The 24,910-nt window shown below is 34.2% G+C and overlaps 1 protein-coding gene across 11 annotated transcripts in view; it reads left to right on the top strand.

The window, feature by feature from the left end:
* Positions 1-23,841, top strand: part of LOC127862666 (uncharacterized) — an 88,620-nt gene extending 64,779 nt beyond the window's left edge. For 3 of the 11 annotated variants that reach the window (XM_052401879.1, XM_052401942.1, XM_052401951.1), the window contains 6 exons: positions 3,435-3,620; positions 5,169-5,192; positions 7,151-7,174; positions 9,548-9,737; positions 21,940-22,031; positions 22,238-23,841. In XM_052401879.1, the coding sequence (XP_052257839.1) occupies positions 3,435-3,620; positions 5,169-5,192; positions 7,151-7,174; positions 9,548-9,737; positions 21,940-22,031; positions 22,238-22,944 (1,223 nt within the window). In that variant the 3' untranslated portion in view covers positions 22,945-23,841. Of the gene's footprint in view, positions 1-3,434; positions 3,621-5,168; positions 5,193-7,150; positions 7,175-9,547; positions 9,738-12,258; positions 12,698-15,352; positions 15,377-19,444; positions 19,635-21,939; positions 22,032-22,237 lie in introns of those variants that run through there. The other 8 variants (XM_052401890.1, XR_008040737.1, XM_052401959.1 and 5 more) reach the window with 8 other exon arrangements.
* The last annotated feature ends 1,069 nt before the right edge of the window (positions 23,842-24,910 follow it).

Here is a 24,910-nt window from a genome sequence, read left to right on the forward strand (position 1 = left end):
AATTTGCAATTATTATTACGTTTAAACGCTTGACGAAATTCTCACGCAATATTTTGCACGAAATATGCACCGAAACATTTAGATGTATTTTTTGAGAAAGAACACTAAAAATATTACAATAGCAAAACCTTGATACAAGACCTGCCACCAGTGGACCAAAGCTTTATCACACAACGACATGATTGATTATATAATCGCATTTTCTGCATCACTTTTCTTTAACTTAGGAAACTCGGTTTGTCATTGAATTCATAGCAACTCATTTCGAAGATGAATAGTTTAAGTAAATCCCTCCTGACCGATATAGATTATTATCATAATCCGCAGAATATGTATTTATTTATGCATTTAAGTATTTCAATAAACACACTATCGAAGGTGAACTGATCATGTAAGATTATCTTTTTTGCGTTGTTTCGACAAGTGCAGAGAAGATTGTCATTTGCACGGATTAAGATGATATTATAATAATGGACATGTCATTCCAATAAAGACGATGGCCCCAACAATATTATTTTTATGTGGATGTCTAAATAAATGTAAAAACACAATATTATAATGGATATTTGCATATTGAAACCATTAACGCATGTTTGCCAATGGCAAAATAATTTATGGGAGACAAAATTATGGAAAGCCGTATGTAAAAAATGTAGTTAATACATCAGATATTGACGAGAATCACTTAAGGGACTTCGTTCACTACAAAAAAACACAAATTGTCATTATGACCCTTGTGCGACTTCCTCAATTTTCAATTATATTTCGTTTGGCATGTTCTTAGGCCAAAAGCTTAATCTTGGACTTATTATTGATTTTTGAATTTCCGATCTACAGATATAAATATTAAAGGGGATCGGATGCAACATATTATCCTAAGGGGTAACACCATATGGATAAACTTACCGTATTTAATGTTTCCGTTATGAGTTTATGCCCTTAAGCCGATAAATAGCTTTTTTGTAGTCTTCTTGTTGGGATAAATACGTTCTAAACATAAGAAGTAAGATTCAAGGTACCGATTCTCCACCGAGTGTTGGTCTGTTAAGTGAAATATCGAAACAAGTTTGTTGTTATTTTTTATATGTACAATCTTAAATAAGAGGAATTATGAAAATATTTCTGATGCTACACAAATGTAAAAAGAGCGTTTACCATAACATGTATTTACCATCTGTTAAAAAAAATAACTTTTGTTAACATTTTGGAATGGTTTTGACTGGTTAAGATATCATATTGATTGATGTCGCACAGTTTAAGCAGTAATAGTGTAAAGTACATGTGTTAATAGTACCCAGTTCTTTAAATCTTAACGTTGCAAATAATGGAAAGATACCTATAATTTCATTTTATTTTGTAAAACACTGTTGTAATTATTTAATAACACATTTAAAAATTGGTATTTTACCCATATTAAAAGCAAAAATAGTTGTTTTTAAAAATCATCATTCGCAATAATGGTTGCAAACTAAGTACTTGGTAAATAATCATGTGATCAAGAAAAATTTCACTTAACACAAGACAAATCTCAAAGAAAGACGTTCAGATTGAGCGGAGTTAAGAAAGCCTCGTCTTTAATTGATATTATCAAAAAAGAAGTTATGAAATTGAAAGATTGGTAATAAAAATAGTTGAAAGCATGGAATAACCGTTTTTATATCCTTTCATATCCTCAATGATTGTATCGTCAGTTCGTTAAACTTTATTGCGAAATACCTGTTTTGGTACTGCTTTTCAATAGTTGATAGTGTGTTGTACCAAACACAGCGTCGGTGTTATTTAATTATAATATTATTTACGTGCTGGAAGTCAGCGGTACAGGAAATCAACACGTTCCTGAGTTATTTTCCTTGAATTTAGCCATTTTTATCACATAAGCATTCATTGTTTTAATTGTTCGGAGCGAACTACTACTACCTCTCTGGCGATGGAATTGAACCATGAAATATGTCATATCTGCGAAGTTTAGTTCACATGAAACATTTTCGATACAAACATTCCGGATTGATGAGATTTTTAACTTAGACATGTTAAGGTAGATGCATGCATTGTTCTTAGCTTGTAGAGCGAATTACTTTTATCGAGCGATTGAATTGGAACTCAAAGTATACAATCAAATATAAGTATTAGAAAATACACATGTAACATGGTCACACATAAAAGCGAAGAATTACCATTGTAACAACACATCATACTACAATAAGTGCACCTATAACCACAAACGAGTTCATCATATAAACTCAACGTTGCTTTATAAATACAGTTTTGACCATTTTGAACACATATGAAACAAAACTAAGCAACCAAACGTCCATTATAAACAAACAACGTATCTTTTTAAACACATACCATGCGACTGTTCGTCCACAACATACTAGTATAACAAACCAACGTCAACTTATTCACCTTCATCATACCATGATAAACACGCGATATACCGCCCACAAAGTACAATACACCATTTTATTCACATAGCATGCACTAAGAAAGAACACGCAGGCAATACAACGAAATTCATCATAACAATATATGCACACAGAGTTCCGTTATTAACACACGAACAATAGTTATAAACAGACAGCACATGCATCGACACATAACATATAACGATACAATCAAGCAAATACTAACATACTATCATAATATCATCTTAATAGGCCATTATTGATGCTATCATATCCAACAGTATTTCAATGCAAAGTCCGTTTAATAATTGTATGATTTTTCTTTCTGTTATCCGTAAAAGATCATCACCATATCTTATTTATATCTTAATAATATATAGGATATTTGTTGGATTTGTTGGAATATCGATTTTAATTCACGATTGATCATAGAAAATAATTTTTTCACAAGTGGCGCAGACATTTTTTTCTATGATAAAGAGTGAATTAAAATCGGTATTCAAACAAATAAAATGATTTTTTTTGTTTTTGTCTTAAATAATGACGTCGTGACGTCATAAAAACGACGTCAATTCACAGTTTAACATGATGAACATTGTTGAAAGTGTACATAATATAACTACGAGCAATCATGTAAAGGTATATATGACTTCAGATTGCACTGTTAGTCACCGAACAATAAAATGAAACTTATGAACTGGATCAACCATTTGCGTGTAAGTTTACCCTCTTCAAAAATATAATATGAATGATATAATGTTTGCCGATTTTATACAATTTTGCGATTAACGTACAACGATTAAACGAAATAGTAATGTCAATTATTGTAGCAAATTCAAGTAGGTCTACATTTGATTAATTGTATTTACTAAAATATTTTTTGTTGGAGGACGGGGGTAGGTTATTAAATTGGGAATTTTAGGCAGTTATTTTGGGAAAATATTGACTCTTTCACATTGGGGATTCGACCAAATAAACACTGTTCAATGTTGCATAAATTTCAGAAAAATACCTCTTGTTTTAATTCAGTACACAAATTTGACCGCACTGCACTTGACAACGAACCCACTGATCATGTGACCAAGTCATGTGATGAAGATGGTACCCTGCTTCCAGTGACGGGCATTGAAGATCTGTCCTTTGAAAACTTCCCAGCCTGCGAGTCCACTAGACTGGTGTCCCATGAGGTGCCCCATGAGGAGCAATTGATATTAGGTACAGTACAGGCGCGGTCATTAGCAAGGATCTAATAATGAACTCTATAATTTGACAAACAACTAATATTAGGTACAGTACAAGCTAGGAAACTTAGCAAGGCCTCAATATCTAATGGACTCTTTACTTTGTCATGTACCCGTAGATTTAAAAAAAAATAAAAATGTGTTTTCTATGTTCAAAAAATAATTGAAAGAAAAAGGTAGGACAAACTTTTCAAAATGCTAGTTTCTAACTTTTGCTACCTGTTGCTTTAAAGGTTGGATAAGGTGTCAACAAAAGAGTATTCTTGGTTTTATGCAATAGTAAAAAAAAAACATCGTTTTTTTTTCTTTCCTATTTTATTTCAGCAATAAATGGCTATGTAGTAGTTAAAAGCTGTTTGTGTTTTATTTCTAACGCTTAAAAAAACTTCAAGGAATTGTGAGAGTTTTGTCAAATTAATAATTTATATCATTATTGACAAGGTGGGCAGGTTTTTGAACACATTTTAAATGGCTTTAACTCGTCTGAAACTTAAATCTGCAAACATGTATTACTGTGATCAAGTCTCATGAAGATGATATGGGTCTTGCTCTGTGAAAAGGTGGTTTAATGCATGTGCGTTAAGTGTCGTCCCAGATAAGCCAGTGCAGTCCGTTTTATGGTATTTTAAGTTTAAAGAAAGTCTCTTCTTAGCGAATATCCAATTAAGGTGAAAAGTGTTGTCCCCGATTAGCCTGTGCGGACTGCACAGGCTTATCTGGGACGACATTTTACGCATATGCATTTAACCACCTTTTCATTGAGCACGGCCCATAGTGCTCATTTTAACGAAGGTAATTGTCGATGCCAATTTACAACCAATCATTACAACTGCCAACCATAAGCACTTAATGCGATGAGATATAATGATTAATCTGCTTAAATTCTAATCCGTCTTTCTGGAACGATTTCCTGTTTAAGAAATACATGCTGACCGCCTACTGTCCGTGACATTAATTTCTGCAAGATATATATGATTAAGCGTTTCAAAGGATTTGTTAATAAATTGTGGAAATTTCAGATTCCAACTTTGTGTCAAAGATTTAAAAATAAAAGCACACTTGTAATTAGTGAGCACAATAACACACTTATCACGTAGGCTCATACGGAAAATACAGTTTCGTTTATTCATAATCATCATTTAAAATCGATACTATTATAAAGGGTTTACAAAGCAAAATGATTAAATAATGTGGCGGTCGTGAAAGTTTGTACCAAAAGGTGAATCAGTTATTTAAAATATCACGTGCATTTTGAAAAATACAATGAACCGGATCGCCGGTTTCCTCTGTTGTTTTGTGCAAACGTCACTGGTTAGATAATTAGTTTTTTTTTGTTATAATTTACATGATTGAAATATGTTTTGACCAAATCAGGAAAACGTTATATTTGTTAAATATCAGATCACATTCATGTATTTACACGAACACCTTACCCAATTACAATCCCATTTGCTTCAAAAGTCAGTATATGATAATCACCATGTACTTTTTGCAAATTTAAATTAACTTATTATTGTTTCAGGGGCCTGTAAGGAAGACGATGTTGGTAAGTACATTTACCACAATGTAAATCATTTACAGTTTAAGCATGTCTAGCGTTTATTCTAGATCAGATTGTTGTGAGCAAATCAAGAAATGTAATTGACAAAGACGAGAAATGTATATGAATTGCGAGTTTAAAAAAAAAACACAATGTAAGAAACGCTATATTTATTTAAAGTCGCGGATTTGGTGTGGATATGCTGATTGAGGTGTTTAGGTATATGTTAGGTGCTTTGCAGTATCATTTATCTATGATTTCTTCATTAGAGTTGGCATACTTTCGCTTGATTGAATTAGAATTTTCAATATTTGCAAACTTTATAAAATTTCGGGACAAATTTTTTTTACCAAATTTCATGAGGATCGGACAATAAATGTGGCCTGAAGAATTTTTACACGGCAAATGTTGACGACGCACATAAGGCGATCACAAAAACTCACCTTGAGCAAATTGTGCTCAGGTGAGCTGACAATCATGGCTGCCATTTTCAACTTATAAAATGTCTTTGTTAAGTATGATGCAGTATTTATTTCCGCCGATATTGGTAATGAAAGTCTTTTAACTGCTCTTCTTTTGACTCAATTTTTACTAAATGGCATATAAAAGTCAAACCTCTACTCACTGATGATCTACTTACCAAAATGTTTGTATGGTTAAAAATCACCAGGTTTATTTTCTCCCATGTGTGTTGGCTGTCATGATGAATCTTCACGTGGCATACATTTGTTTATCGCCATCTTCCTTTTCCTTTTTAAAACAGTTGATGTAAGGCTTCTATATTACACATTCAACATTAACATCATGACCATAATAAATGAACATTGTTCGTAATTAGGCTCTAGTTTAAAGTGAATGTCGTTTGTATGTTCAATAAATTGTAGTCCCCAAAGTATACCACCATTACTGGTATGCATTAATCTACCCCAACACATGTGCATTACATCAATGTAAAGATTTGTCCATATTCGCCAAGAAAGATATCGTATGTTAAGATGCAAGATTTTCTAGTTGTGATTTACAGGAACGACTCATCACAACGAATACACATCAAGTTAATTTATTTTGTAATCGGACGCTTACGATTACCTATCGAATAACAATTGTGTCACACGGATTATTTCAAATAAAAAATCGTTTGCCGCAAGAATAGTTCAACAAAGTGACGGACTAACTTTAAACAAAATTATCACAATGGCAGCGTCATCATTTTGCATGAAATTAAAAGACAGAAAAGATTAAGCGCATTTAACCGATCATCTATTTTCAGATATTTCAATATTAGCAAACCCTATTTACGTGTGTTTACACCTTGCAGTATGCAATGCCATTTCAAAATTGCATCAGTACGATCCCAAAATGTTTACATTGCATAGGTATTCAACCAATATTGAATGTGTTAACTGGTGTGATTTCAGCAATAAATGGCTATGTAGTAGTAAAAAGCTGTTTGTTTTTTATTTCTAACGCTTAAAAAAACTTCAAGGAATTCTGAGACTTTTGTCAAATCAATAATTTATATCATTATTGACCAGGTGCGCAGGTTTTTGAACACTTTTGAAATGGCTTTAACTCGTCTGAAACTTTAATCTGCGAACATGTATTACTGTGATCAAGTGTGAAGATGATATGGGTCTTGCTCTGTGAAAAGGTGGTTTAATGCATGTGCGTAAAGTGTCGTCCCAGATAAGCCTGTGCAGTCCGTGTTTATGGTTTTTTCGTTTAAATAAAGTCTCTTCTTAGCAAATATCCAATGAAGGTGAAAAAGTTGTCCCCGATTAGCCTGTGCGGACTGCACAGGCTTATCTGGGACGACACTTTACACATATGCATTTAACCACCTTTTCATAGAGCACGGCCCATATGATTAAGCGTTTCAAAGGATTTGTTAATAAATTGTGGAAATTTCAGATTAAATCACCATGTACTTTCTGCAAAGTTAAATTAACTTATTATTGTTTCAGGGGCCTGTAAGGAAGACGATGTTGGTAAGTACATTTACCACAATGTAAATCATTTACAGTTTAGGCATGTCTAGCGTTTATTTTAGATCAGATTGTTGTGAGCAAATCAAGAAATGTAGTTGACAAAGACGAGAAGTGTATATGAATTGCGACTTATTAATCTTAATACTCTTGATGTTGTAGTTTTGATATTTTTATCGTTTAAAAAAAACAATTTAATGTGCATTTTGCTTATTTGGGAAAAAAACATGTCAACAAGCGCTATATTTATTTAAAGTCGCGGATTTTGTGTGGATATGCTGATTGAGGTGTTTAGGTATATGTTAGGTGCTTTGCAGTATCATTTATCTATGATTTCTTCATAAGAGTGCGCATACTTTTGCTTGATTTAATTAGAATTTTCAATATTTGCAAACTTAATGAAATTTCGGGACAATTTTGTTTGACCAAGTTTCATGAGGATCGGACAATAACTGTTGCCGGAAGATATTTTACACGGCAAATGTTGACGACGCACATAAGGCGATCACAAAAACTCACCTTGAGCAAATTGTGCTCAGGTGAGCTGACAATCATGGCTGCCATTTTCAACTTATAAAATGTCTTTGTTAAGTATGATGCAGTATTTATCTCCGCCGATATAGGTAATGAAAGTCTTTTAACTGCTCTTCTTTTGTCTCAATTTTTACTAAATGGCATATAAAAGTCAAACCTCTACTCACTGATGCTCTACTCATCAAAATGTTTGTATGGTTAAAAATCACCATGTTTTTTTTCTCACATGTGTGTTGGCTGTCATGATGAATCTGCACGTGGCATACATTTGTTTATCGCCATCTTCCTTTTCCTTTTTAAAACAGTTGATGTAAGGCTTCTATATTACACATTTAACATTAACATAATGACCATAATTAATGAACATTGTCCGTAATTAGGCTCTAGTTTAAAGTGTATGACGTTTGTATGTTCAACAAATTGTAGTCCCCAAAGTATACCACCAATACTGGTATGCATTAATCTACCCCAAAACATGTGCATAACATCAATGTAAAGATTTATCCATATTCGCCAAGAATGATATCGTATGTAAAGATGCAAGATTTTCTAGTTGTGATTTACAGGAACGACTCATTACAACGAATACACATCAAATTAATTTATTTTGTAATCGAACGCTAACGATTACCTATCGAATAACAATTGTTTCACACGGATTATTTTAAATAAAAAAACGCTTGCCGCAAGAATAGTTAAACAAAGTGACGCACTAACTCTAAACAAAATTATCACAATGGCAGCGCCATCATTTTGCATGAAATTAAAAGACATAAAAAAGATTAAGCGCACTTAACCGATCATCTATTTTCAGATATTTCAATATTAGCAAACCCTATTTACGTGTGTTTACACCTTGCAGTATGAAATGCCATTTCAAAATTGGATTTGTACGATCCCAAAAGCAGCATATGTCTCTAATATTTACATGGCATAGGTATTCAAAGGGTATGCATTCATGAACGTATTTATGAACGCAATGTCATATCAACGGCGCGTAAATATATGTATATTCTATTTGAATGCAAATTATATTTTTAACGTGCTTAATTTATGCAATCGTCCAACGTACCCGCGAAAGGATAGCCATGTTCATGAAACTGCCAATTTGACCAAATGTTGCGTTCAAATCGCTCGAACGCTATCAAAGATAAATTGAAATATTTATTTTACAGACCTGTTGCCAATCGTGGTCATGCTTTAAATAGAGATATGACGGAACTGCATTTGCCTGATCACTATGCAGATTCGTAAACACACATCCTATATTTGGGAAAATATCCGTACACAAAGACGTAGTCCGCGAAAAAAAAATACATTATTTCTGAACAAGCACAACTTCTTGCTTGCATTTTTCTAAGAAGCCATATGTTAAAATGAATAAGTTAACAGTGTGCTTATACATGTGCAAAAGAAAGCGTGTACTTCGTTGTGATGAAGTTTCTATTGTCACTCCCGAATACGTGTACGAGAAAATATATTGCAAATGACCATTTTTTCATTCATCAATTTCGATGGATATGCATTTAAATAGTATTTAAATGATGCACATAATGAATGTTTAGACAAAGTAACGCTCTAAAGATATTATGGTGATGTTCAATGAAAGTGCCTTATGCAAAAAGTTTTTTCCGTCATACATAAGCGCACAGGTAAGTTGCGAAGCGACACATATACACACAGTGATACACATGTGTTTATTACATGCTGCTTTAACCTATACACAAAACATGTTACTCAAACTATGTTTGCTTAAAAATGAAGTCAAGAAGAGTATTTAAAATGTTTCAGGTCCGCCTTATTTTTCCAAAATACTTTGAACTTGTACTTCGTTTTAATTAGCTGAAGTGATCAATTATACTTACGACGCTTTCGTGTTCTACAACCAAGACGACCCGGTGGACAAGCAATTCGTACTAGACCTAATTGAGGAGCTAGAGGGTAGAACAGGACTTCGACTCTACGTCCCAGGGCGCGATGATCATTCGGATGCATCCGAACATATCAACAATGCTGGCGAAATTGAGAGAAGGTAAGAACACATCACGGACAAAGAATCTGATATAATATACACATACCAATCAAACAAACCGATTTCCAAACATGTAATATACTAGCTTCTAAAAACCATAACACAAAATTCAAAAATAAATCAAACTTGGGTCATCGAATTGGAACTGCACATACAAGTAATTGGAGGTTTTAAACGGCCCCAGAAGTTTTCGCAACATATTTAAGTGAGGATAAAAATCTCATAGAATCACCATTAAACTTAAATAGTAACACAAGAGAATTACATAACCGCCCTGATGAATTATCCAGATTAAAATTCATTTAATAATGACGTAATACCATCTCGCGCATTGTTGACACACGACCATATCATAATTTTAAACGCAAAGATCTTGAAAGGTACATGTTCACCATGAAAAACTATTCCCTAGATCAAAGGAATAATATGTTGATTACAGTGCGTTTACATACAAGACCAAATAAAAGTATGCCTCTGATTTGTCGTAACTAAACAAACTTAAAGGACAAGTTGTATTTTAAAAATTCTACGAACGCATATTACGAAAAGCCTTGGTTTAAAAAAAGTGTCTTAATAATATAACTTAAAGTGATATAAATCTTGGATAAGAAAACATGTTGCAGTATGTAAACATAGCTTAAAGAGAAAAACACAAAATTCTGAGATACTTTGACAGAAAATTGACACTGGTTACGATGAAAGAAATTCGCTATCAAAAAACAATAAGCATAACTATATTGTTCAAGTAAATGTATAGTACTGTTATATCCTTTAGACAAAACAAACATTTATCAAATCAATAAGTATTCATCCAGCGTTCACCTTGCAATATTTACATCTCTTAACACATTTCAGATCATCATTGTAAAAGAAACTAAGCTGACATATGTTATATATTTAGCAAAGTTAAGAACAAGCCCTGGCGTATCTTCCTTATTTCGCAGTTAATATTCCATAAGAAGGACCTTACGTTATTTACCATCAAATCAAACCTTCAATATCTGAATTGTAATTATTACGTGTGACATATAAACTGGATCTCAAAGCACATCGCTATGTGATAATGTGATTTACACCATAATTTGATGGTTTAAAACTTTACTGACTAATTATTAAATTATTAAATTTCGTGTCTAGTCAAACGTTTTTTTATATATATTAATTTAGTCAAGGTCACCTATGTAATCCTCTCCTGTGTTTGTTTGACTAGAATGGTGCCAATTATTCTAACAAAATATGGCAACAACACGCATATCTCAAAATGAAAGGCATTGTAAATTTTAGCATAAGCTTTCATTTTCATAACTGTCTTCCTATCAACAAACAATTTTAGTTGTTTTAATATGTAATTAATAAACAAATACATGTAATATACATTATTGCAAGAACACATTTGTATCCATAGATTTAGATTACAGACGGTAGAAATACACAAGGGACGAAACCAACATGTTTACTCATCATCTATATTTATGCTTATATAACTGACTTTATTACTGTGATAAAGATTGTGTATTTAAAATAATAAGAATGTTTCTTGCAAAAACTTTTATTCTTTGCACATTACAAGTCCTGGTTTAAACACAAAACTATCAAATAAAACTGCTGATGATAACACTCTTAACTTACTAAATTTAGGTCAGTCAATCACAACCCACACAAATGTGGTAGGTGATTAGGTAGGTGCAATAACATAAGAAAGTAAGCGTTTAGCAACAAAAAATCGATCCTTTTATTATATGTTATGTCAACAGCAGATGTAAGGTATGTTGTATGTAGCCCTGTGAATAAATGACAACATTTGAATGCGCATGCTCCAAGATACATAAGGCCCACGAAAATATGCTGAAACGGAAGTAATATATGAATAGAAAAGTAGATATGTATTTGCAGTCTCATATTGTGTTCATTTTGTGTGCGTTTGATGTGTAAGCGAGTGTCATCTTTACTTCATATGTTGCATGCCTCGTTGTTTGGCGATATCGGTCTTGGCCACATATCAAAGACCGTATTGTATACTACGATTTTTCCGGAAAGATTCGAGTTTGGTCGATGGTAACCTTACCGAACAGGTGAAGTTTTCTCTGGGTACTCCGGCTTCCTGCAAATGAACAAGACCGATAAAAATTGAATATCTTTCAGTAGCAACTACATAGCCGGACATTTCAGCTATACTTCAATATTCGCCCCAACGTTCGTGAGTCTAGTAAGTTATACAGGTGGGAGTGCTGGGAAACACTCCTTCGAGTCCACACATTATACAGACTCAATCGCAAAAGCACCATGTAAACTTTGAAAAACACACAATACGGTTTCTTATGCTGGCCCAGCTTACTGTTGACTTTGCGTTTATTTACTGTTTTTCTATTTGCTACATAATCATTAATCATAGATATTACTTTTTTGAAATACTGCGGATAAAGAACTCTACGTTGTAAAAGGAAGAGAAATCAAACTTATTATAATTCATTGGTACACATACGTAAATAATTTTGCTATAATGTTTGCTTCTCGTTTTCAGGTGCCGAAGGGTGATAATTGTCATGTCAAGTTCGATTCTTCAGAGCACAGTTTGGGAATTCCAGGAACAATTTGCACACGCACTCTTGTCGGGTTAAAATATTGTCAAACACTTTGTATGATTTGATGCCTAGGTGTTATTAAGTTCGTTAATCTGATTAACGCTTAAGCGGTATTATTTTCGCAACCGGGATATTTCTTCAGCAGCAAGTAAGGAATTCCATTGCAAATACGTGTTATTATATAAATGTTTCATGCTTGTTTTGGTCGTTATTTGCTGCATCTTCTAGTGCTCTGTTTTAGACGCCAGGAGGAACCGGCTAATTACAATGCTTCGAGAAAGAGATGTCGTCCTACCAGAGGTACTTGAAGGGTGTAATACTCTTGGCTATAACGAAATGAACCAGATAAACTGGATCCTACTGACATCAGTAATTAGAACACCGATCAGAGAATATATGAGAAGTACAAATATTGAATACTTGCGAAATATCAATTTTCCACGAATGGCCGATCAAACAACACAACAAGCGTTTAGTCCTGCTAGAAATGTTCCGCCTCTTCTTAACCCTAATGGATCATTCGACCCGACCCTTGCGCGGCCAGACTTGCGAAATCCCAGTTCTCCAGGAATGGCCGATCAGACATTACGAAAAGAGTTAACTCAGTCTCAAAATGTCCAGCCTCTTTTTAATCATAATGGATCAACCGAACCGATCACCGAGCAGTCAGACTTGCGGAATATCAGTGTTCCACATATGGCCGATAATACAATACCAAAAGAGTTAACTCCTTCTCAAAATGACCAGCCTCCTTTTAACCGTAATAGATCAAACGACTCGATCACCGAGCATTAAGACATGCGGACTATTAGTGTAGCAGAAATGGCCGATAATACAATACCAAAAGAGTTAACTCCTTCTCAAAAAGACAAGCCTCCTTTTAACCGTAATAGATCAATCGACCCGATCGCCGAGCAGTCAGACTTGCAGAATATCAGTGTTCCACAAATGGCCGATCAAACAATACTAAAAGAGTTAACTCCTTCTCAAAATGATCAGCCTCCTAATAACCGTAATGGATCAACCGATCCGATCGCCGAGAAGTCAGACGTACGGAATATCAGTGTAGCAGAAATGGCCGATAGTACAACACCAAAAGAGTTAACTCCTTCTCAAAATGACCAGCTTCCTCTTAATCCTAATGAAACAATCGACCCGATCGCCGAGCAGTCAGACTTGCGAAATATCATTGTTCCAGAAATGGCCGATAATACAACACCAAAAGAGTTACCTCCTTCTCAAAATATTCAGCCTCCTCTTAACCCTAATGGATCAACCTACCCGATCGCCAAGCTGTCAGAACACCAAACAGGTCCACTGCTGGAAGACCAGATATCTCTCATGACGCTATTTGAGCAAGTGACAAATGCGCCTCCATCAATGTTCTTTGAAAACTTCCCAGCCTGCGAGTCTACTAGACTGGTGTCCCATGAGGTGCCCCATGAGGAGCAATTGATATTAGGTACAGTACAGGCACGGTCATTAGCAAGGATCTAATAATGAACCCTATAATTTGACAAACAACTAATATTAGGTACAGAACAAGCAAGGAAACTTAGCAAGGCCTCAATAGCTATCTGACTCTGTACTTTGTCATGTACCCGTAGATTTTTAAAAATAAAAATGTGTTTTCTATATTCAAAAAATAATTGAAAGGAAAGGTAGGACAAACTTTTAAAAATATTAGTTTCTAACTTTTGCTACCTGTTGCTTTAAGATTGGATAAGGTGTCGACAAAAGAGTATTCTTGGTAGTATGCAATAGTCTAAAAAAAGTTCGTTTTTTTTCTTTCCTAGTGAAACCAATATTGAATGTGTTAACTGGTGTGATTTCAGCAATAAATGGCTATGTAGTAGTAAAAAGCTGTTTGTGTTTTATTTCTAACGCTTAAAAAAACTTCAAGGAATTCTGAGACTTTTGTCAAATCAATAATTTATATCATTATTGACCGGGTGCGCAGGTTTTTGAACACATTTTAAATGGCTTTAACTCGTCTGAAACTTTAATCTGCGAACATGTATTACTGTGATCAAGTGTGAAGATGATATGGGTCTTGCTCTGTGAAAAGGTGGTTTAATGCATGTGCGTAAAGTGTCGTCCCAGATAAGCCTGTGCAGTCCGTGTTTATGGTATTTTTCGTTTAAATAAAGTCTCTTCTTAGCAAATATCCAATGAAGGTGAAAAAGTTGTCCCCGATTAGCCTGTGCGGACTGCACAGGCTTATCTGGGACGACACTTTACACATATGCATTTAACCACCTTTTCATAGAGCACGGCCCATAGTGCTCATTTTAACAAAGGTAATTGTCGATGCCAATTTACAACCAATCATTACAACTGCCAACCATAAGCACTTAAAACGATGAGATAATAATGATAATCTGCTTAAATTCTAATCCGTCTTTCTGGAACGATTTCCTGTTTTAGAAATACATGCTGACCGCCTACTGTCCGTGACATTAATTTCTGCAAGATATATGATTAAGCGTTTCAAGGGATTTGTTAATAAATTGTTGAAATTTCAGATTCCAACTTTGTGTCAAAGATTTAAAAATAAAAATAAAAGCACACTTGTAATTAGTGAGCACAAAAACACACTTATTACGAATACTCATACGGAAAATACAGTTTCGTTTATTCATAATCATCATTTAAAATCGATACAATTATAAAGCGTTTACAAAGCAAAATGATTAAATAATGTGGCGGTCGTGAAAGTTTGTACCAAAAGGGGAATCAGTTATTTAAAATATCATGTGCATTTTGAAAAATACAATGAACCGGATCGCCGGTTTCCTCTGTTGTATTGTCCAAAAGTCACTGGTTAGATAATTATTTTTGTTTGTTATAATTTACATGATTGAAATATGTTTTGACCAAATCAGGAAAACGTTATATTTATTAAATATCAGATCACATTCATGTATTTACACGAACACCTTACCCAATTACAATCCCATTTGCTTCAAAAGTCAGTATATGATAATCACCATGTACTTTTTGCAAATTTAAATTAACTTATTATTGTTTCAGGGGCCTGTAAGGAAGACGATGTTGGTAAGTACATTTACCACAATGTAAATCATTTACAGTTTAGGCAAGTCTAGCGTTTATTCTAGATCAGATTGTTGTGAGCAAATCAAGAAATGTAATTGACAAAGACGAGAAGTGTATATGAATTGCGAGTTTAAAAAAAAAACACAATGTAAGAAACGTTATATTTATTTAAAGTCGCGGATTTGGTGTGGATATGCTGATTGAGGTGTTTAGGTATATGTTAGGTGCTTTGCAGTATCATTTATCTATGATTTCTTCATTAGAGTTGGCATACTTTCGCTTGATTGAATTAGAATTTTTAATATTTGCAAACTTTATAAAATTTCGGGACAATTTTTTTTTACCAAATTTCATGAGGATCGGACAATAAATGTGGCCTGAAGAATTTTTACACGGCAAATGTTGACGACGCACATAAGGCGATCACAAAAACTCACCTTGAGCAAATTGTACTCAGGTGAGCTGACAATCATGGCTGCCATTTTCAAATTATAAAATGTCTTTGTTAAGTATGATGCAGTATTTATTTCCGCCGATATTGGTAATGAAAGTCTTTTAACTGCTCTTCTTTTGACTCAATTTTACTAAATGGCATATAAAAGTCAAACCTCTACTCACTGATGATCTACTTACCAAAATGTTTGTATGGTTAAAAATCACCAGGTTTATTTTCTCCCATGTGTGTTGGCTGTCATGATGAATCTTCACGTGGCATACATTTGTTTATCGCCATCTTCCTTTTCCTTTTTAAAACAGTTGATGTAAGGCTTCTATATTACACATTCAACATTAACATCATGACCATAATAAATGAACATTGTTCGTAATTAGGCTCTAGTTTAAAGTGAATGTCGTTTGTATGTTCAATAAATTGTAGTCCCCAAAGTATACCACCATTACTGGTATGCATTAATCTACCCCAACACATGTGCATTACATCAATGTAAAGATTTGTCCATATTCGCCAAGAAAGATATCGTATGTTAAGATGCAAGATTTTCTAGTTGTGATTTACAGGAACGACTCATCACAACGAATACACATCAAGTTAATTTATTTTGTAATCGGACGCTTACGATTACCTATCGAATAACAATTGTGTCACACGGATTATTTTAAATAAAAAATCGTTTGCCGCAAGAATAGTTCAACAAAGTGACGGACTAACTTTAAACAAAATTATCACAATGGCAGCGTCATCATTTTGCATGAAATTAAAAGACAGAAAAGATTAAGCGCATTTAACCGATCATCTATTTTCAGATATTTCAATATTAGCAAACCCTATTTACGTGTGTTTACACCTTGCAGTATGCAATGCCATTTCAAAATTGCATCAGTACGATCCCAAAAGCAGCATATGTCTTTAATGTTTACATTGCATAGGTATTCAACGGGTATGCATTCATAAACGTATTCATGAACGCAATGTCATATCAACGGCGCGTAAATATATGTGTATTCTATTTGAATGCAAATTATATTGTTAACGTGCTTAATTTATGCAATAGTCCAACGTACTCGCGAAAGGATAGCCCTGTTCATGAAACTGCCAATATGACCAAATCTTGCGTTCAAATCGCTCGAACGCTATCAAAGATAAATTGAAATATTTATTTTTACTGACCTGTTGCCAATCGTGGTCATGCTTTAATTAGATTTATGAAGTAACTGCATTTGCCTGATCACTATGCAGATTCGTAAACACACATCCCATATTTGGGAAAATATCCGTACACAAAGACGTAGTCCACGAAAAAAAAATTACATTATTTCTGAAAAAGCACAACTTCTTTCTTGCATTTTTCTAAGAAGCCATATGTTAACATGAATAAGTTAACAGTGTACTTATACATGTGCAAAAGAAAGCCTGTACTTCGTTGTGATGAAGATTCTATTGTCACTTCCGAATACGAGAAAATATATTGCAAATGACCAATTTTTCATTCATCAATTGGGATGGATTTGCATTAAAAAAGTATTTAAATGATGCTCATAATGTATGTTTAGACAAAGTAACGCCCCAAAGATATTATGGTGATGTTCAATGAAAGTGCCTTATGCACGGCCGTTAATCACGCGCGCCACCTCTTTTTTGAGATGCATTAATAAATGAGCCAATGCAACTTCCGAGGTGGCGCTCAGGCCCGGATGTTTTGAAATTTAACGGATAAGTTAACAGGGTGATTAGGTTAAATATGATTTTCAAGACAATTCGCAGTATTTTAACAAATCGGCCAATGTAGTGCGATTCATCGATTATAAATTCATCTAAAAATGTACAGAAACATTCAATCACAACCCATTTGGAAACGTGAGGACCATTATAAGTTGTGGCATGGTAGAATTCGTAAATGCAAATCGATGTCTTTTGCCTGTGTGACGAGCACATTCCCTGCCAGTTAAATCGCTCATTACATAAAACGATTGCTTTGAACCTGTACAAGTTAGTGCGTGCACAAAAACGTCGGCTTCTAGCCGATCTAATAGATAAATTTATATTTTTCAAAAAGAGATGGAGCCAATGCCAAGGAGGTGGCGCTCAGATTAGGAGGTGGCGCCAATGCACATTTATAGCTAATTTGAAGTGAAATATTTTATGCTTTAGTTTCTCAAAGACCTATATATTACAATTGTATTGTAATCTATAGGTCTTTGGGCTTCTATTACGCTTACAGAACCTACATTATTTGTGTAAGTTGACTACTTCAGCACATTTGAGTCGCGTGCGTTTTAATTAGAAAAAGTAGTTTTCTAATGATGTATTGATGATTTAAACGATCGTCTTTGTAAGATAGCAACATTTAACATGATTTATACAAATATGTTAACGGAAAAAGACCGAGCTATCTTCATTTTTTGGAGTTAATAGTTGGGAAAAACAACATAACTGAGCCTAATTAAGATTCGTTGACCTTGGTCTTTTAGTAAATTAAGCATTTGGATTAACGGCCACAAATCATAGTTTCAAGAAGAAGTGTTATCTTATACTTATTTTGTGAACTTTCATACTGTAAACAAATATTGATGTCGATGAATTATTTTGATAATATTGAACATTAAGTTATTGGTTTGATTGAGTATTACAAATTGTTGGTATACACCGTACAATATGTTTCATTCATGTTGGTGACTTCTTAATTGAGTTGATCACTTATATATTTAAAAAACTACATTATATTTATTACATATTGTGGTTATGTTCTGTAAAGATTTGGGCCTTCGTATGTACGTTGAAAAATAAATTTAATATAACAAATATCATTATACATCAAATCTACGTCATGTGATAATGTCATTGCGATACGACTGTTAATTGATAACATCCTGCATTGGCGCCACCTCCTATCATTAGCGCCACCTCCTATGCATTGGCTCCATCTCTTTTGGAAAACTGCAAAATTATCTACTACGTCGGCAAGAAGCCAATATTTTTGTGCATGCAGCATCTAATGTATGTTGTACGCAATCGTTTGATGCCTTTGGCGATTTAATTTGGTGGATATTTTCTCGTCACAGATGAAAAACTAATCGGAATGCTTTTTAAACTCCACCATGCCACAGCTTATAAAGGTTCTCACGTTTTTAAATGGATCGAAAATGCACGTGTCTGAACATTTTAAGACGACTCAATCTTCGCTGAATCGCACTGCATTGCCCGATTTTAAAAATACTGCGAAATATGTTGTACAAACATATTAAACCTAATCACCCTGTAAAGTTGTCCATGAACTTTCAAAACATCCGGGCCTGAGCGCCACCTCGGAAGTTGCATTGGCTCATTTATTAATGCATCGCAAAAAAGAGGTGGCGCGCTTGATTAACGGCCGTGTTATGCAAATATTTTTTTTCCGTCATACAGCGCACATAAGCGCACAGATTAGTTGCGAAGCGACACATATAAACACAGTGATAAACATGTGTTTATTACATGCTGCTTTTACCTTTACACAATACATGTTACTCAAACTATGTTTGCTTAAAAATGAAGTCAAGAAGAGTATTTAAAATGTTTCAGGTCCGCCTTATTTTTCCAAAATACTTGAACTTGTACTACGTTTAAATTAGCTGAAGTGATCAATTATACTTACGACGCTTTCGTGTTCTACAACCAAGACGACCCGGTGGACAAGCAATTCGTACTAGACCTAATTGAGGAGCTAGAGGGTAGAACAGGACTTCGACTCTACGTCCCAGGGCGCGATGATCATTCGGATGCATCCGAACATATCAACAATGCTCGCGAAATTGAGAGAAGGTTAGAAAACATCACGGACAAAGAATCTGATATAATATACACATACCAATTGAAAAACCTATCCAAATATGTAATATCCTTGCTAGTAAAATGCATAACACATAATTCAGAAATAAATCAAACTGGGGTCATCGAATTGGAACTGCCAATACAAGTAATTGGAGGTTTTAAACGGCCCCAGAAGTTTTCACAACACATTTAAGTGAGGATAAAAACCTCATAGAATCATGATTAAACTGTGTTGACACACGACCATACCATGGTTTTAAACGCAAAGATCTTGAAAGGTACAAGTTCACCATCACAAACTATTCCCTAGATCAAAGGAATAATATGTTAATTAAAGTATGTTTACATACAAGACAAAATCAAAATTATGCCTCAGATTTGCCATAACTAAACAAACTTTAAGGACCATTTGAATTTAAAAAATTATAAAAATGCATATTACGAAAAGCCTTGGTTTATAAAAGTGTCTTAATAATATAACTTTAAGTTATATAAATCTTTGATTAGAAAACATGTTGTAGTATGCAAACATAGCTTTAACAGAAAAACACAAAATGCTTCGATACTTTGACAGAAAATTGACAGTGGTTACGATGAAAGAAATTCGCTATCAAAAATCAATAAACATATATTGTTAAAGTAAATGTATATTGCTATTATATCCGTTAGATAAAACAAGCATTTATCAAATCAATAAGTATTCATCCAGCGTTCACCTTGCGATATTTACATCTCTAAACACATTTCAGATCATCATTGTAAAAGAAACTAAGCTGACATATGTTATTTATATAGCGAAGTTAAGAACAAGCCCTGGCGTATATTCCTTATTTCGCAGTTAATATTCCATAAGAAGGACCTTACGTAATTTACCATCAAGTCAAACTTTCAATATCTAAATTGTTATTATTACATGTGACATATAGACTGGATTTCAAAGCACATCGCTATGTTATAACGTGATTTACAACATAATTTAATGATGTAACACTTTACTGACTTATAATTAAGTTTATAATAAATTATTGAATTTCATGTCTATACAAGCGTTTTTATATTAATTTAGTCAATGTCGCCTGTTTAATTCTTTCTTGTGTTAGTTTGACCAGAATGGTGACAATTATTCTTACAAAATATGGAAACAACACGTATATCTCAAAATTAAAGGCATTGTTAATTTTAGCATAAGCTTTCATTTTTTTAACTGTCTTCCTAGCAACAATCAAGTTAAGATATTTTAATATTTAATTAGTAAACAAATAATATAAATTATGCAAGAAAATATTCGTATCCACATATTTAGTTTGCAGACGGTAGAGATACACAAGAGACGAAACCAACATGTCTACTCATCATCTATATTTATGCTTATATAACTAACTTTATTACTGTGATAAAGATTGTGTATACTTAAAATAAATAAGAATGTTTCTTTCAAAAACTTTCGTTCTTTTCACATTACAAGTCCTGGTTTTAACACAAAACTATCAAAGAAAATTGCTAACGTTGACACTCTGAACTTACCAAATTAGGTTAGTCAATCACAACGCACACAAATGTTGTAGGTGAATATGTAGGTGCAATAACATAAGAAAGGAAGCGTATAGCAACAAAACAATCGATCCTATATTATATGGTATGTCAACAGCAGATGTAATGTATGCTTTATGTATCCCTGTGAACAAATGACAACATTTTGTTGTGTAAGCGAGTATCATCTTTACTTCATATGTTGCATGCCTCGTCGTTTGGTGATCGGTTCTTGGCCACATATAAAAGACCGCATTGTATAATACGATTGTTCCGGAAGGATTCGAGTTTGGTCGGTGGTAACCTTACCGAACAGGTGAAATTTTCTCTGGGTACTCCGGCTTCCTCCAAATGAACAAGACCCGATAAAAATTGAATATCTTCCAGTGGCAACTACATAGCTGGAAATTTCAGCTATACTTCAATATTCGCCCCAACGTTCGTGAGTCTAGTAAGTTATACAGGTGGGAGTGCTGGGAAACACTTCTTTGAGTCCACACATTAAACAGACTCAAGCGCAAAAGCACCATGTAATCTTCGAAATACACACAATACGGTTTCTTATGCTGGCCCAGCTTACTGTTGACGTTGCGTTTATTTAAAGTTTTTATTTTTGCTACATAATCATTAATCATAGATTTTACTTTTTTGAAATACTGCGGATACAGAACTCTACGTTGTAAAAGGAATAGAGATCAAACTTATTATCATTCATTGGCACACATACGTAAATAATTTTGCTATATTTTTTGCTTCTCGTTTTCAGGTGCCGAAGGGTGATAATTGTCTTGTCAAGTTCGTTTCTTCAGAGCACAGTTTGGGAATTCCAGGAACAAATTGCACGCGCATTCTTGCCAGGTTAAAATATTGTCAGACACTTTGTATGATTGATACCTAGGTGTCAGTATGTGAGTTAATCTGGTAAACGCTTCAGTGGTATTATTTTCGCAACCGGGATATTTCTTCAGCAGCAAGTAAGAAATTTCATTTCAAATACATGTTATTATATAAATGTTTCAGGCTAGGTTTGGTCGTTATTTGCATCTTCTAGTGCTCTGTTTTAGACGACTGGAGGAACCGGCTTATTACAATGCTCCGAGAAAGAGATGTCGTCCTACCAGAGGTACTTGAAGGGTGTAATACTCTTGGCTATAACGAAATGAACCAGGTAAACTGGATCCTACTGACATCAGTAATCAGAACACCACGAACAACATTACAAAAGTTTAGTCCTGCTCGAAATGTTCCGCCTCCTCTTAACCCTAACGGATCATTCGATCCGACCCTTGCGCCGCCAGACTTGCCAAATCCCAGTTTTTCAGGAATGGCAGATCAGACATTACGAAAAGAGTTAACTTCGTCTCAAAATGCCCAGCCTCCTTTTAACCATAATGGATCAACCGACTTTATCGCCGAGCAGTCAGACTTGTGGAATAACTTTGTTCCAGAAATGGCCGATAATACAATACCAAAAGAGTTAACTCCTTCTCAACATGACCAGCCTCTTTTCAATCGTTATAGACCAACCGACCCGATCACCGAGCATTCAGACATGCGGAATATCAGTGTTCCACAAATGGCCGATAATACAATACAAAAAGAGTTAACTCCTCAAAATGACCAGCCTTCTATTAACCGTAATGGATCACCCGTCCCGATCGCCGAGCAGTCAGACTTGCGGAATATCAGTGTAGCAGAAATGGCCGATAGTACAACGCCAAAAGAGTTAACTACTTCTCAAAATGACCAGCTTCCTCTTAATCCTAATTAAACAACCGACCCGATCGCCGAGCAGTCAGACTTTCGGAATATCGTTGTTCCAGAAATTGCCGATAATACAATACCAAAAGAGTTAACTCCTCAAAATGATGAGCCTCCTCTTAACCCTAATGAATCAACCGACCCGATCGCTGAGCTGTCAGACCAACAAACACCTCAACTGCTTGAAGACCAGATATCTTCCATGACGCGATTTTAATTGGCCTTCATCAAATGATTAGCAAACAGAAAATACAAATGTATTAATACTCACATCTCAAGATCCTCAAAACGTTGCCGGTCAGCGAACCGAAACTGCAAATGCCGTAACACCTATACTTCAAAAGTTTTTGTATTGCATTCTGTTTTCAAATCTGTCTTTATAATGACTTTGTACTAAACCATATGTTTTCTTATTGTTATTGATTCTTCATCTATAAGTATATTTTGTTGATTGTTATTGCTCACTTTGTATTATATCTAACAAGAGTCCTTAATATTTGTTTACTTAAATACATGTGCGTACGCGTGCGTTAATTTGTAGAAATGAGAATATGTACATGTATTAACAAGTTTTAGCAGGTTTCTTAAAACAATAACAGAAGTTACGCCATATTGTCTGAATGACTTTATTTCATGAATCAAATCAGTTAAGTTGTCGACATATTTCTGCTTATTGTTACATTTTACATTTTTTTTGAAAATATTATAACTATTATAATAATAAATATAATCAATAAATGGCTCTTAAATTCAGACTAACATCATTATAATTTTCTGTCGGTGTGCCAGGTGTGCATCGATTGCCTTACCGCGAGGTAATTGATAAACCAATATTTGATTTTACATGTCATATATTTTTATGCAAATTTATTTATTTGGGTTTGAATATACAAACATTATAAACATTTGTGCGTTGTTGTGTTGGTTGTTGTTTCGATCATTGTTATTAATCGATGGATTTGACAGCTGTTTTCTTAATGGCGCGCATAATAACATACATTCCGTGTATGATATTTTATACCTTATATATGTAAACATACGCCTTTTTCTCTAAAACGGCTAAGTAGTCAACATGCAATCAAACGACCTCCCAGCAACAATTTTTAAAGATTATGTCATGCTCTGAATTTGCTAGCATGTAGATAACCCCATGGTACAAGCAAACTCAACGTATATTTAGAACTGTTTATTGTGTCGTCTTGTGACCAAAATGCGGTTAAATACTACAAAAGAAGAAAAGACAAGTGTTTACTATATTGCCTCAAAATCAGTCGAAAATCTTTAAATTCAAAATGTATTTTTCTTCGACTGCATTAATAAATATAAACAAAGCAAACTCAACGTATATTTAGAACTGTTTATTGTGTCGTCTCCAGACCAAAATGCGGTTAAATACTACAAAAGAAGAAAAGACAAGTGTTTACTATATTGCCTCAAAATCAGTCGAAAATCATTAAATTCAAAATTTATTTTTCTTCGACTGCATTAATAAATATCAACAAAGCTTACAGAATTGTGACTAGTATGAGTTAGATCTTAACATTGCTTTATACTATAGAAAAGTTGCTTAATAGAAACACGAGCCCGAAAATTATTGAGTACGAATCAACTCGAGAAACCGACAAAACGGGGTTGTACTAATAGTAGCGTATCATTAAACCTTTAAGTAAATGAACTTGAACAAATTACAAGGCAATCAAATACATCAAACTTTCACCGTGGGGCTATAAAGATTGATAATTTGGTATTTTGAGTGCTTTGCGCGGACCGCGCCTTTTTACGGTGGAACAACCGATGCATAAGGTTACACACCACTAATTTAGAAGTACACAACTAAAAGAGTCCGAGGGGCTCTGGACAACACACTTCCCGTCCGATGTCGACGACATCGCCAACTTTACAAAATACGAAAATATCAGTCTAAAACCCATAATGCTATAAACGTTACATATGCATATAGTGCAGTTAAATGTTGT

This window comes from Dreissena polymorpha, chromosome 1 (genome assembly GCF_020536995.1).
Source record: "Dreissena polymorpha isolate Duluth1 chromosome 1, UMN_Dpol_1.0, whole genome shotgun sequence".
NCBI classification, from domain to species: Eukaryota; Metazoa; Mollusca; class Bivalvia; order Myida; family Dreissenidae; genus Dreissena; species Dreissena polymorpha.